General features: G+C 43.4%; 1 protein-coding gene, 1 long non-coding RNA gene, 1 other non-coding gene and 1 pseudogene across 3 annotated transcripts; all 4 read right to left on the bottom strand.

The window, feature by feature from the left end:
* Window positions 1–7,279: 7,279 nt before the first annotated feature.
* LOC123081162 (uncharacterized) lies at window positions 7,280–7,373 on the bottom strand (annotated as a pseudogene).
* A 2,384-nt stretch (window positions 7,374–9,757) lies between these two features.
* Window positions 9,758–12,170, bottom strand: LOC123073720 (uncharacterized). The gene is made up of 3 exons (XR_006435729.1): window positions 12,080–12,170; window positions 11,891–11,974; window positions 9,758–9,991 (listed from the first exon to the last, which is right to left on the bottom strand). It is a non-coding gene; the product is annotated as an uncharacterized lncRNA (long non-coding RNA).
* Window positions 10,313–10,412, bottom strand: LOC123081161 (small nucleolar RNA Z103). The gene has a single exon (XR_006438669.1). It is a non-coding gene; the product is annotated as a small nucleolar RNA Z103 (small nucleolar RNA).
* Window positions 12,171–12,888: 718 nt separating the features above from the next.
* On the bottom strand, window positions 12,889–14,772 carry LOC123073719 (F-box protein At1g11270-like). Its single transcript, XM_044496769.1, has one exon. The coding sequence runs from the start codon at window positions 14,708–14,710 to the stop codon at window positions 14,306–14,308; it is 405 nt and encodes a 134-aa protein (XP_044352704.1). The 5' UTR covers window positions 14,711–14,772; the 3' UTR covers window positions 12,889–14,305.
* Window positions 14,773–15,249: the final 477 nt, after the last annotated feature.

The following is a 15,249-nucleotide window of genomic DNA, read 5'->3' as shown; positions in this document are numbered from 1 at the left end:
TTTTGGAACGGAGTCCCAGATAGGATAATTCGCTTCTTGGTACAAAGTTCAGCAAGAGCCTTCCGAATACCGCTATTTGGAAGGCCTTTGCTGAAATTCGTACCAAAAAACGAATTATCCCATCCGGGACTCCCTTCCAAAATAACTTTGGACAACTTCGTACCATCATGCCCCGGTTACTTCCGGCTAATGATGAAGCCATGGATTTCTTCAATACTTTGACACTAGGCAACCTCTCGACCCTAAACCCTGGACGACCCTCGAACCCTCGGCCCCTCGACGACCCTCGAACCCTCGACCCTAGACCCTCGACCCTAGACCGCTCGGCGATCCTCGACCCTCGACCCCTCGACGACCCTCGAACCCTCGTCTACTTGACGACCCTCGACCCCTCGAACCCTCGACGACCCTCGACCCTTGGTGACCTCTACCCTAGTTCCTGACCCTCGCCCCTCGAACCCGCGGCGACCCTCGACCCCCCCTCATGTCGAAGTTATCGGGGAGGGGGTATATCGACTCCCCCCTCATGTCGAAGTTATCGGGGAGGGGGTATATCGACAACGACATACCCGATAAAAAATAAGAAGAGGAAGAAGAAGAAAAAAAAGAAGAGAAGAAGAAAGGAATAGAGGAGGAGATCGAAGAAGAAAAAGAAGAAGAAAAAGAGGAGAAGAAGAAATGAATAGAGGAGGAGAAGAAAAAATAGAATCTTTTTTTCTTCTTTTTTCCTCTTCTTATTTTTTTCTCCTCTTCTTCCTCTCCTCTTCTTCTCCTTCTTCTTCTCTTTCTTCCTCTTCTAGTTTTCCTTTTTCCTCTAGTCTTCTTTTTCTTCTTCTTCCTTCTTCCTTCTTCCTACATAAAACTTTTCTAAAAATGTAACATTTGCATATATAAAAGTTTTTCTTTTTCTTCCTTCTTCCTTCTTCCTAGCTAGATATATAAAAGTTTTTCTAAAAATTTAACTTTTGAATTTATAAAACTTTTTCTTCTTCTTCCTTCCTTCTCTTCCTTCTTCCTAAATATATATAACTTTTCTAAAAATGAAACTAACCTAAAATGCACTAAATCAGAGGACATACATAGATAAAACTTTTCTAAAAATCTATCTTTTGCATACATGAATATATATACACAGAGAACATACATACATATATACATTTTATAAAAATGCAAAAAACAAATCATCATATATATGAACAAAAAATCTAGAAAAAAGGACATATAATCAGATATACACACATACATATACTCACACATATACATATAATCTGGAAATAAAACATCATATATATGTAAAAAAAACAGGGAGAGGACAGGGGAAGGGGGCGGCGCCGGCCTGACCAAGGAGAGGTGCGGCATGGTCGGGGCAGGGGCAGAGGCACGGCGTCGGTGTAGAGGGCGGCGACGGCGGCGTGGTCGTGGCAGGGGCGACGGCGGCGTGGTCGATCGGGCCAGGCAGGGCGAGGCAGAGGCATGGCGAGGCAGAGGCACGACGAGGGCGCGCGGAGTGGTCAGGGCAGGGGCGGCGGCGGCGTGGTCGGGGCGGGGGGCGGCGGCGTGGTCGGGGCGGGGCAACGGCGGCATGGTCGGGGCGGGCCGACGGCGGCGTGGTCGGGGCAGGGGCGGCGGCGTCGACGGGGCAGAGGGCGGCGACGGCGTCGACGGGGCGAGCTCGGGCAGCCTGGCGGCGTCGTCGGAGGGATCGAAGAATTGAAACGAATTTTTCACAAGTGCTGGCTTATATAACAAAGGTTTTAGTCCCGGTTCATGGCAGCAACCGAGACCAATGCTCCCCTTTAGTCCCGGTTGGTGCCACCAACCGGGACCAAAGGTCTCTTTTCAGCAGCCCAAAGGGTGGGAAGCAGAGGCCTTTGGTCCCGGTTGGTGGCACCAACCGGGACTAAAGGGGGGCGTTGGTCCCGGTTTGTGCCACGAACGGGGACCAAAGGTATGCATTGGTCCCGGTTCGTGGCACCAACCGGGTCCAATGTCCTGCGCCTGCCAAAGCCGCGGTGCGGTGGGATGTTTAGTCCCACCTCGCTAGCTGAGGAGCGACCGCACCTGTTTATAAGCGATGCCCCGCCATCTCCATTGAACTCCTCAGAACTGCAGGCCTATGGGCCTAATCTCACACCGCTATGCCTGTGGGCCTGCTGGGCCTTCTGCAGGCCTGAATCCTGGCCCATGGATAGGTTTCTAGTCGTATTCAGGCCGTGGTGTCCCAGTAGGTGGCATTTTTTATATTTTTTATATTTTTTCCCAGTTTTTTTGTTTTCTTTTTTTCTTTATTTATTTTATTTTGTTTCTACTTACAACAAAATACTCACTGTTGCTATTTTATTTATTTGATGAAAATTCTTTTTGCTTATAATGTTTTGAACAGAAAATACTTTAATAATATTAGTTCCATAAATTTTATTTATTTTATTAAAGTTTAGTTTATTTTATTTTATTTTATTTTATTAAAGTTTATTTTATTTTATTTATTTTGTTTGTCCTTATATATGTTATTAAAGTTTATATTATTTTATTTTGTTTCTACTTACTTATTTTATTAAACTTTATTTTATTTTATTTTGTTTCTACTTATTTATTAAAGTTTTTTTTTGTTTCTACTTATTTATTTTATTTTGTTTCTACTTATTTATTTTATTTTATGATAATTATTTTTGCTATTAAAGTTTCTAACAAAAAAAGTTATTTTCTAAAATTCTTTTTGCTTTTCATGTTTTGAACAGAAAATATTTTGATAATTATTTTATGATAATGAACTCTGAAAAGGTTGAAAGTTGGCATGGTATCATCATTTCACCCACATAGCATGTGCAAAAAAGTTGAGAGGATTACGAAAAAAACTATATGCACTTCATGTAGAAAACGGACAATCTCTTTCGAAGTATCAGGGTTTCATACGGAAACTCATCTGTTACAAAGGGATTTCATTTTTTGAACTTATTTCAACTACAGACTTTTTGTGTGTTCAAAATGCACCATTCAAAGCTACATCATCAATTTTCAACCCTTTCTGACTTCATTTGTTATTTTCCATGCATTTACTGATTTTTTTAGCTATAAGACCCTGAAATTCAAAAGCATTTCAAATGAACTCTGAAAAGGTTGAAAGTTGGCATGGTATCATCATTTCACCCACATAGCATGTGCAAAAAAGTTGAGAGGGTTACGGCAAAAACTAGATGCACTTCGTGTACAAAACGGACAATCTCTTTCGAAGTATCAGGGTTTCATATGGAAACTCATCTGTTACAAAGGGATTTCATTTTTTTGAACTTATTTGAACTCAGACTTTTTGTGTGTTCAAAATGCACCATTCAAAGCCACATCATCAATTTTCAACCCTTTCTGACTTCATTTGTTATTTTTCATGCATTTACTGATTTTTTGAGCTATAAGACCCTGAAATTCAAAAGCATTTCAAATGAACTCTGAAAAGGTTGAAAGTTGGCATGGTATCATCATTTCACCCACATAGCATGTGCAAAAAAGTTGAGAGGGTTACGGCAAAAACTAGATGCACTTCATGCACAAAACAGATAATATCTTTCGAAGTATTAGGGTTGCATACGGAAACTCATATGTTACAAAGGGATTTCATTTTTTTGAACTTATTTGAACTCCAGACTTTTTGTGTGTTCAAAATGCACCATTCAAAGCCGCATCATCAATTTTCAACCCTTTCTGATTTCATTTGTTATTTTTCATGCATTTACTGATTTTTTGAGCTAAATGACCCTGAAATTGAAAAACGCTACAAATGAACTCTGAAAAGGTTGAAAGTTGGCATGGTATCATCATTTCACCCACATAGCATGTGGTAAAAAGTTGAGAGGGTTAGGGAAAAACTGGATGCACTTCGTGTACAAAATGGACAATCTCTTTCGAAGTATCAGGGTTTCGGACGAAAACTCATCATCATCGGGCACATCGTCTGGTTCCTCTTGATCTTCAGCAGCTTCCCCCATTGCAGCATCACCGTATTCAGGGGACACATAGTTGTCATCGTCCTCTTCTTCTTTGTTGTCTTCCATCATAACCCCTATTTCTCCGTGCTTCGTCCAAACATTATAGTGTGGCATGAAACCCTTATAAAGCAGCTGGGTGTGAAGGATTTTCCGGTCAGAGTCAGACTTCGTATTCCCACAATTAAGGCATGGACAACACATAAAACCATTCTGCTTGTTTGCCTCAGCCACTTCGAGAAAATTATGCAGGCCCTTAATGTACTCGGAGGTGTGTCTGTCACCGTACATTCATTGCCGGTTCATCTACGTGCATTATATATAATTATGTGTGCCAAAACCATTACAGATTCACATGGATAGATAAGTGACCAAATTAATAGAAGTTCGTCATCACATTAAAAATAAAGTACATACATAGTTCTCATTGAACAACATATAGCTCTCCAGAGCATCTAGTTAAACCATACATTGAAACTATGTAAAACCTTTCAATGCAACAACAAATGCGATCATAATCACAACCAAGGTAACAATTGATCCAACAGCATAATAATACCAAGCCTCGGTATGAATGGCATATTTTCTAATCTTTCTAATCTTCAACCGCATTGCATCCATCTTGATCTGATTATCGACGACATCCGCAACATCCAACTCCAATATCATCTTCTCCTCCTCAATTTTTTTTATTTTTTCCTTCAAGTAATTGTTTTCTTCTTCAACTAAATTTAATCTCTCGACAATAGGGTCGGTTGGAATTTCCGGTTCAACTACCTCCTACATAAATAAAATCTATGTCAAATGGTCGGTATAATTGTCATAAACAATAAATGAACCAAATAGTTATAAAAAGATAATATATACCACATCCGAATCATAGACAGGACGAGGGCCGACGGGGGCGGATACCAAAACCATCGCACTATATAATAACAAGCAATAATAAAAGTAAGAAAATTAGACAAGTATCTATCTAAAGTAAGAATATTTTTTCTTTCAGAAAGAAGATAAGAACAAGAGGCTCACCACGGTGGTGCCGGCGACGAGATCGGCGCGGGCGATCGACGGCGGTGAAGACGGGGACGGGACATGACGGACCGCTAAACCTAGACAAATCTCGGGAAAAATGGAGCTCGGAGGTCGAGTTTCGAGATGAGAGAGCTTAACTAGTGGCTCGGGCATTTCGTCGAACGCCTCATGTGCATAGGAGGTGAGCTAGAGCACCACAAAGCTCTCCCCTCGCCGGCCATAAAAAACAAAGCAGTGTGGAGTGTTCTGCTCGCCGGCGAGGGGGTATATATAGCCACCTCATTGGTCCCAGTTCGTGGCTCGAACCAGGTCTATAGGCTACCCTTCTGTCCCGGTTCTTGGCACGAACCGGGACCAATGGCTGTGGGCCAGGAGCGAGGACCATTGGTCCCGGTTCATACCTAGAACAATGAGCGCTAGCAACTCACCGTTGGCCGCGGATTGGCCATGTTGTAGGGCTCCACAACCACCTGTAAGTGGAACTCATTGAATGGGAGGCTGGTCAGCAGGTGCACACCTCCCGCAGTACTCATACATCTTCAGAAGGCCACCCTTATTCTTCAATGTCTCAGAGTTGTCCAGGCTCGGATGTTCTGTTGTTTTCTCGTGCTGGAAGGGGCATTACCAGCTCTCGTCATTGGACGCGATCACAAACTCCTCGCTCTGAGATGGGCTGCCTAAGAGCAGCTTTTTCAGCTTTGTGCCCAAGTCATCTACCGTGCTCACAATCACCACAGATACCGAGTTGATGCGTGATGACAACGATGATGAGCTGGAAGAGGAAACGACTGATGACAACGACGGCGGTGAGGGGCTGATTGATGGATCGTCTCCTGGTAGGATGCGGAAGATTTCGGTTTATTTTGGTGCTTCTTATCGCACTTTGTTGCAGGATGTGTTGAGAGTTGAAACTCTACAATCGACGAAGTAGGTTCTGTTTTACTGTCATTAATCTGAACTGGAGTAAGGGTAGCAGTAGAAGTGTAGATGAGTGTTCGAATTAGTATTTCATCGCACCAATTCAATCAGCCTATCTTCAGTCCGTATGCTACAATATTCTTTTTTTTTTTTGCGAAAAAAGAACTTCCAATCTATTCATCTTCAATCACGGCAGTACAACGAACACCAGAAATAAAATTACATCCAGATCCGTAGACCACCCAGCGACGACTACAAGCACTGAAGTGAGCCGAAGGCGCGCCGCCGTCATCACCCCTCCAGAGCCGGAGTCGGGCACAACTTATTGTAGTAGACAGTTGGAAAGTCGTCGTGCTAAGGCCCCATAGGATATGATTACTCTGAGAATCACTTGCTCTGTCCAATAAAAATATTACGGAAACTAAAATTGCTATCTTGTGAAAACATTATAAACAACACATTTCTTTTCAAAACTAGTAACTCTCGCATAATTAAAACACACCACAGATCATTTATCTTCATGCAAACAGTAGTAATACCAAAAGAGAGAAAAAGAATCTGAACCCAACAATAGGACAGGCTCAAACCTCCAGTTTCGACACTGAAACTAGCATCCATCCGTATTTGATTGATTGTAAGAAACTGCCAGCCAAACAAACAATCCTCTGCTTGCTCCAGTTCGTTTTTCTAATGGTAAATGTTTACCATTAGGACACCCAACCCAATGGGAAAGAAAAGTAAATATAAACACGAAAATGCCAATCTGCAATCTTCAAGATTCGCTTGCCTGAGTCTTCTTCTTGTATTTCAACATGTATCACCATTCCGCGCAGACACTTGAGCCATAATATTGGGATCTCTACAGACCCCTCTCGGTCCATCCAGTGGCCTGCCTGTGCCTGTTGATTGCTGAGATACATCCAGCGGATCCCCCTGCCTTCAGCCTATAGGTCCACCGTCCACTTCCAAGGACTTCTCTAGACCGGCATGGCGTATTCAACCGGATCCATTGTGGTCGCCCACCATCCTCCGTCCATTCCATGGCACGTAACCAGACGGCCATAGGAACAGAACTTCCAAATCGGAGCTTCAAATACACATGCAACAAGTTCAAGAATCGGTGACCAGACAAACTTCACAAACTAAATGTTCTATAGCTAGTGATCAAAAAGGAGACTAGAAAGTCAACCAGCAAGGTGCATCAGTTCTCTGGTTTGTAATCCTCTGACAAAGGATTCCATTTGCGCACAGTATTAGTAAGAAATGATCCTCGAATCCATTCAGTTTCCGAGTACTGGAAACAAAAAAAAGTTAAAAAAACAAGGTGGCAAGGAGAACGCAATATAATTATAGTCGACCAGATTTCTGGTTTGGAATCCTCTGATAAAGGATTACATTTGAGCACAGTATAATTATAGTCGATCAGCTGGAGAACGCAATCTCAATTAGCAGGGAGAAAGAAGGATCCTGTAATCATACTGATGATGTCCCTCGGATATCACAGGCGATTCTAAAAAATGCCTTTAGCCCCAAGCCATCAACTCTCAGAATTGAAGGGATAGCTTGAAGCTTAAACCAGTCATCAACAATCTTCGGACCTGAGTTTTATCTTCACTAGGACATCAATTACGTACAGTGTATAACTGAAAATTCTGGACATGCCTGAGAGAATACAATATAGATATCCACAATATCCACAAGTGCAAATAAAAGACTAAAATGACTTGAAGCTAAAACTAGTCGACCGTTGCAATTTGATCTTCATGGGGACACTGCTACTTGAGCCGATACCACGGGCAAAGCTACTCAACAGGACAATAATACACTCGGATGCAAAGTAGAAACCAAAGGAGAAGAAATGATTCGGTAATCATATTGATAGAGTCCCTCAGATCTCATAGCTAATATGGCCATCACGGACGAAGCTAAACAATGTTTTTAGCCCCAAGCCATCAGCTTGTCAAAACTGCAAGACAAGATGGCTTGAGGCTAAAACCAGTTATCGATCGTCTTTGGACCTAAAGTTTATCTTCACCGGGACGTCAAGCAACTACATAACTGAAGAATTCATGGCCAACTCGACATGTAGAAATTTTGGCAAATGTGGCTATGCGCAGCAAAGCAACAACAAAAACATGCATTCGAAGTAAAAGATCGGATCCCAATCTAGATCGTTCCGGGATCAATACAGACCGGAGGGAGCTCACTCCCCAACTCGCTGATATCAGTGGAACCGCAACGGCCGCTAATACAAGTTGGTCGGCCGTGGCTCCGTTGCCCGTCTACCATAGATGGCGGCAGAGACACATAGATAGATGCATATACAAAGCCTCCTTAAAGCAGAAAGATAGCATTAAAGCAAAGGAAACCCAAGACGGATGGTGGTTTGGTTTCACAACAAAGAAGAAGAGTAACTAGTATTTGGGTAAATAAACCATTTTAACAAAATAACTGCAGGCATAGTCAATGGCATTATTTGACAAACACATGTATCTAATTCGCTTTAAGCATTATTAGGCATAATTTTTGTGAATCTGTATGCATCTAACTCACATGTAATCTGCTCCACATCTAATAAGTGAGAATGATCTGATAATAAGCAAACAATCCGATTTTATTTATGTACAAAAACCGAAGTGCATTGGGTCAGATCAAAAATTAAAACAGAAGTGCTACAAGTAAATATGCTCAAGCAATGATCATCTGAAAAATCTCTTGTCTTAAGCAGAAGCATTTTATATATGTTGGCAACGTGACACTAAGAAAACCAGGGAATGTATAGCTGCCATAGAAGTGGCAATTCCTTAACTTAACCGTAGGCAACAATTGACAATAAAAAAAGCAAGATTATAAGCTTTTAGTTTCTTAGCACACCTCAGATTAACAAGCGTTGGCTTATACTACAAAGTGACGACAGAAAAAAGGGAATGCTTTGCTCAAACCCAAAAAGGAGAGAGGGAACCAAGATACCCGGGCCGCTGAGCTAGTGCAAATAAGAACGTATGGTCACGGACACCCAAGTGTTGGCGCTTCACAGTGCCACTATTTGGACTCGCTCGTCCAAGCAAGCAACATCGAAAAAACCTTGTTGTCAAGTTAGGATTAGTAGCCTAGCTCGTTTGGTTGGCATCACAAATTAACTAGACAGGTAGACGTCACATCCATCACAAATTAGAGTTAGATGCCTGGACTTCCAGCAATGCAGAGTTCATTGAACTGCTTAGTTAGGCAACAATTTTTTTTTTTTGAAGAGCTATACAGTATGGTGTTTGAAACTACCAGACATGCAATTAAATAATAGATCCAAACACTAAATCAACGGGCACGGTGGCCAGACCATCTCAGAGCAATAGAGAGAGGGGGGGGGGGGGGGGAGATAAGGACTGACCTGAACCAAGAAAATGTGTAGGACTTCCCTCCCAAAGCCTGCGACTTCCAGGGTGGTTTTCCTCCCTTTCATATTCAATGAAAACCGGCATGTCAGGTCTCTCTCTAAGAACACAACCCAAAAAAGACAACATATACACAAGAAAGTTTCAGGGTTGATAAACACTATGCACCACTCATTTCCAAGAGAGCGAACATACAGAACGCATACTCCACTGCATCAAATTCATCACAGAGAGCAATCAACTACCTAAACACTTTATCCATGATTAGTGGTTCAGGTGCCAAGTGTAAACTACTGAGCATTAACTCAGTTCCATGTGTTGCGGTAATCAGTGTGCAGTGTGAAACTTCTATGGTCGCAGAACTCAACCAATGACAAACCACTACCATGGATCGATGGACGTGTAGAGGAACCAAAGTGGCTTACCTATGGCAGAGTGGATGAAGAAGCGGCCAACCGAGGCGCTGGGCAGGAGTGAGCGATGACAAAGGCAGAGCAGCTTCGCTGACAACCAAACTCATGCCGAACGGTGTTGTCTCCACAACATGGTCGCCAAAGGTACACCCAGCAAAAACACTGCTCGACGGCCCAACCATTGTGGTTCTGTACTACTTGTAGAGATGAGGATGCAGAGCTCCACTCTAGTCGACGCCGAGCTTCTCGACCATAGAATCTGAGACATATAGAAACAACAAGAGAGTGCATCAACAGCAGACATAGAAAATCCAGCTATTCATCTCTCACAGCAAACTAACTGATACTAGTAAAGATATTTAGTAGAACGAGCAAAGGTTGGTCTATGTAGACTTCTAAAGTTCACGCACCAAGCTTACGAAAACAATTGCACAGATGTTCAGAGGACAACAGTATATAGACAATCGCAAGAAAAGAATGTAGAAGTTACATTCCAAGCATTCAAGACCACACACTCCTTCAGTTTCTGAGTACTGAAAACAAAACAAAATAAAAAATCAAGGTGGCAAAGATAACAAAGATGGATCAAAATTTCTGGCTTGGAATCCTCCGATAAAGGATTACATTTGAGCACAATATAATTATAGTCGATCAGCTTGAAAAAGGATCCTCACTTCCATCTAACACAATCTCAGAAACCAAGTAGAAGGAAGGATCCTGTAATCATATTGATGATGTCCCTCAGATCTAATAGCTCGTATGGCCATCACCAGCGATTCTAAAACAATGGATTTGCCCCAAGCCATCAACTCTCAAATTGTAGGACAGATGGCTTGAAGATAAATCCAGTCATCAACCATCTTCGGACCTGAATTATATCTTCACTAGGACATCCATTACATAGACAGTGTATAGCTGGAAAGTCTGGACATGCTTGAGATAATACACAAATCTGACGATGAACACGTTTCTAGCATTGCATAGATGAGTGATGAGCGATGCTGCTGCCACAAGAAATTTCACATTTTGGTGCAAGGAGTAAAGATTTCATGAATACTGGTTCACAGGGATCGCACCAATGCTACAATCAGCTTTTCATCAAGTTCACAAATGTTACTGTCAAATTTGGTAGAACACAACAGGCAGTCTATGCAAGAAAGCGGCTGAAAAATAGCCTCATGTAGTGTGGTGAAACATATATATTTTGCACACTGGCTGATAGGTCTAATTACTTATGGTTCAAAGCTTCAAGAGAAAATAGAAGAGCGTAAGTCCACCTAACAAGAAAAGAAGCTAGGCTATTTCGTGAGACAACTTGGGGCAGTCCAACCGGAACAACTGAAATTCTTCAGACACAGGTTTTATATTGCACCTTGCAAAGCAAATGAGGGTGACCTAAGCTGAAATAGAAAACTTGTCTCGAATGCTCATCTCATATCTATGGGCCATCACAGATGAACTTAAAAGTAAACCAGTTTTAACCACAAGCCACAAGTGGAAATAAAAGACTAAAAATGGCTTGAAGCTATAACTAGTCGACCATTCATCTTTGGTAGTGCAATTTGTTCTTCATGGGGACCCGGCTACTTAAGCTGATACCAGACAAAGCTACTCAACAGGACAACAATACACTTGGATGCAAAGTAGAAACCAAAGGAGAAGAAAGGATTCAGTAATCATATTGATGGAGTCGCTCGGACCTCATAGCTAATATGGTCATCGCCGACGAAGCTAAACAAGGTTTTTAGCCCCAAGCGACCAGCTTGTCAAAACTGCGGGACAAGATGGTTTGATGCTAAAACCAATCATCAATCGACTTTGGACCTAAGGTTTATCTTCACTGGGATGTCAATCAACTACATAACTCAACAATTCGAAGCTAACTTGACATATAGAAAATTTGGCAGACATAGATATGCAGAGCAAAGCACACATTCAAAGTAAAGATTGGATCCCAATCTAGATCAACTGGGATCGCTATAGACCTGTAGGAGCTCGCTCCCCAACTCGCTAATCTCAGTTGAACCCAGAAAGTGGAACCGCCGCGGCGGCTAATACAAGTTAGGCGGCCGTGGGCTCTCCCCTGTTGCCCGTCTACCCAGGTCAGAGTATCCGGGAGATGACGACGGTGGACATTTGTGTTGAGGTGATTTTTTACCTTAGTACTGCAAGAGATGGCATCCTCCCACTTTGCTTGTTGTATGCACCACTGATGTTTGGCGTCGTCTCATTGTAATCCATCCTGAAAATTCACATCATGACAGTGCTCATTTACAGAGTAATAACTCACTGGTTTCAAGAGTCGATATCATGAAATAGAAGAGTTCGATTAACCATTGTTGCATACCCGACGGCAAAGAATGAAAAACCATCCAGATGGAGATGGGTAGGTCTGGACATGGGTTTCATTGTTCTGGAAGAATCATTCAGCAGAGAACCCTGTAAGGTTATGAAGATCAACAATGGCGACTCGTTCTTTCTTCAATAGAAGTGGGCATGAGAGGGACAGGGCGAAGGGGAACAAATGAGCTTACCGATGCCGGGGTCGATTATGTCCACCAGACACAAAGGGAGAGCAGAGCCGCATGTTGGGGTGAGCAGCAGGGGCACGGCTCTCGACCCGATGCGGCTTAGGGTTCGCCGCTGCGTGCCTCCGTCGCCATGGATCCACGACATAAATTAGCAAGACCCCTGTGATCCATATCAGTAAACAGGTGAAGACACTACAAAAAAACAGAGTAGAAACATTTGTTAGCTCTTGCGTACCAAGTTTTCAGAAATCACAAACAAAACATTCAACAAGGTTAACAACAAAAATGTTTGTTGAGCAGTGATTGATATGAGTATTTCTCGAGATGCTCAAGCCATACTACTGAATACGGCAGAAATACCAACATCTATGAAATTCACCAGGTTCTTGTTAACAAGACCGGAGAATAGAACAACTTAATACAACAGGGCAATATCTATGAAATACCAACATCCGAAATCAGTGGCCTTTGGAAATAACGCATCCAGCCAGCTCACAAGGACAAAAAAATGAATATTTTTAAGCCATGAACATCAAATCAGTATTAGGAGGGAGATAAAGCCATCCACATCAGCATGTCCAAAACTAATATCGGAACAAGCACAGCAAGAAATAGCTAGGGTTGTTCGTATAGGGACTCCAGTCTCCAGCACAGGGCCATGGCATAGCTTTACAGGAGATACAAGAGCGCTAGGAATAAAACAAGCATGCATTTGCGTTGAGGTGATTTTTTACCTGAGTAGTAGTGCGAGAGATGGCCTCCTCCCACTTCTCTTGTTGTATGCACCCCCTGCTGTAGCCCATCCTGAAATTCACAACATGATATTGTGCTTAATTGCATGAGTAACTCGCTGGTTTCAAGACTGGATATCATGGAACTAAAGAGTTCACGCACCTATTTATTTAAAGCGTCAATTTTGAGTAGAATAATATGGTATGGTATATTTCCTAGCTACTTTCACTCAGACCTTGCACAATTGCTAATGATATTACAGTGGGAGAGATTCAGAGTAACCCAGTTCGATTGGCTTCTCTCAACCCGCCGTAGAGTGTACAATTGATTATTTGGTCAATTACTGACATTTTATCTTCACAACATGGTAAACGTCCTACAGGATGGTGTCAAGGAAATGATTGCGAGATAGCACGAATACTTGATTCAATTCCATCATCCATGTGCAACAACTTGAACATCCATTCGGGATGATCCAGAAAACAAGCACACATCATCACTACCAAAGATCCACTTGTACAGGTAATAAAGTTTCTACTCGATTGCAATGATCTAGGAAATATAGACAAGATGCGCATACTGAAGATATCTCCCACACATGCAGTGCATACTAAGCCAGCCGGCTTTTCAACTAGACCGGAACTAGGGATGGAATGTAGGGGATCACCGAGTCATGGGGGTGATATATCAAGCGATCTAGTCCAACTATATCCTTGAGAACTTGTAGGATAAACATATCTTTGCATAGATGGTACATGGCGATGTCGAGCCCTTCAGCCGGCTGGGGACAATAGTTGTTGAAGATGTAACACAGCGTCCATTCTGGTGGGTTGGTGTCCACATCGTTGCACGTCCAAATCTCAATCGACTCATAGTTGGGCCCAGGATGAGCCACGCTCAACTCCCCATGCAGCTCAGACAAGTAGGACATCTCGTATACGAGCCCTTCGCAACAAGGAGGCGGCAGCGTGACGCTGAACGATTCGTCCTCTAGCCTGAAGCGGAGAAACCCTGATGGGGATTCTCCACCCGCAGGTTCGGTATGGTCGATGGTCCAAAACAATGAGCCCCTCGAGAAGGCCGAGGTTCCTGTAATGTCAACGGCGTAGGGTGGCTTCTCCACCGTCTCACGCCAATGCTCGTCTACCCGATGGTGTAAACCTCCATGCCAAAGTTGTGGTGGTAGCCGCCCGTCGGGGCGGGTTCTTTAGGGCGGAAGAAGAAGCGGGCAACCTTGTAGGTGTCGCCGCGAAGGTCGTATCCGATGCCAAACAATTGGTGGAAAACGCTGTACAAGCCCTCGGTCGGTGCTAGTGATACACCGTTGGGGCTCCAAGGCAGTGGAAGTAGGCGCCGTGTGGCAGGGTTGAGCACGCGGACCACGGCATCAGCACCAGCCCGTTGCAGTGCGAGAAGTAATACGTATGGTCTTCAGGAAAGTCTATGGTGTCTGCGAGGGCAGCACTCTCCTCCGACACGTACAAGCCGATGGTGGTGACCTTGTTCATCCGGTCTTCCTCCGTGCAGGTCGAGATGAGCAAGCGTGGAGGCTGAGCACGGAGGTGGGCGCGGTGGAAAGCTGCATCGTCGGAGATTGTGTCGCGCCACGCCTTGCAGACGCACCTGAACCGGAGCAGCGACTTCACGGGCAGCCAGGCCACGATCTCCAGCACGAGCTCGGAGGGCATGTGCGGCGGGGTTGTGTCGCCGTTCATGCCGACCAGATAGATGGATCTGTCGCAACTTGCCTGGCCAGATACGTGCCTCGATCGTATGAGCAAATGATTTTCCTTTGATGATTTGTGTCAGGCCTTCAACGTTTTATAGATACGAGATGGAGCAAATAAAAGTCAATCGGAGTCGGATTCAGCATCCTCATCAACATATAACGACGAGGCGTGGGCGATAGTTCTACGCCGGAAACGGCCTTGTCGGCCTCCTACACGAGTCAGACTCAAACATCATACAACTATTCCTAGAACATGCAGTAAACCATGATTTTCAAAATAAAAAATGAACATGAACTAACCCTATCTGACTCGAACAGGGACTGCACGTATGCTACTAGGAGACGGACAAGTTCGGCCCATCATGAACTAGAATAGTAGAATCATAGTGGTTAGTTTGAATGGTAAAGTCGTAGAATCGTATAACAGAATCGCGATTCTGACAACCTTGCGCGCATGTATCATCTACTCCTACGATGTTCACCATGCCCGGCAACTGTTCGGTGAATTGCCCGAGCTAAATTTGG

Source organism: Triticum aestivum, chromosome 3D, assembly GCF_018294505.1.
Source record: "Triticum aestivum cultivar Chinese Spring chromosome 3D, IWGSC CS RefSeq v2.1, whole genome shotgun sequence".
Taxonomy (NCBI): domain Eukaryota; kingdom Viridiplantae; phylum Streptophyta; class Magnoliopsida; order Poales; family Poaceae; genus Triticum; species Triticum aestivum.
This window is presented reverse-complemented; position numbering and strand designations above follow the sequence as displayed.

Bases quoted from the DNA above. Each gene is read 5' to 3' on its own strand.
- LOC123073719 (XM_044496769.1), bottom strand. From the start codon at position 14,710: ATGAACGGCGACACAACCCCGCCGCACATGCCCTCCGAGCTCGTGCTG.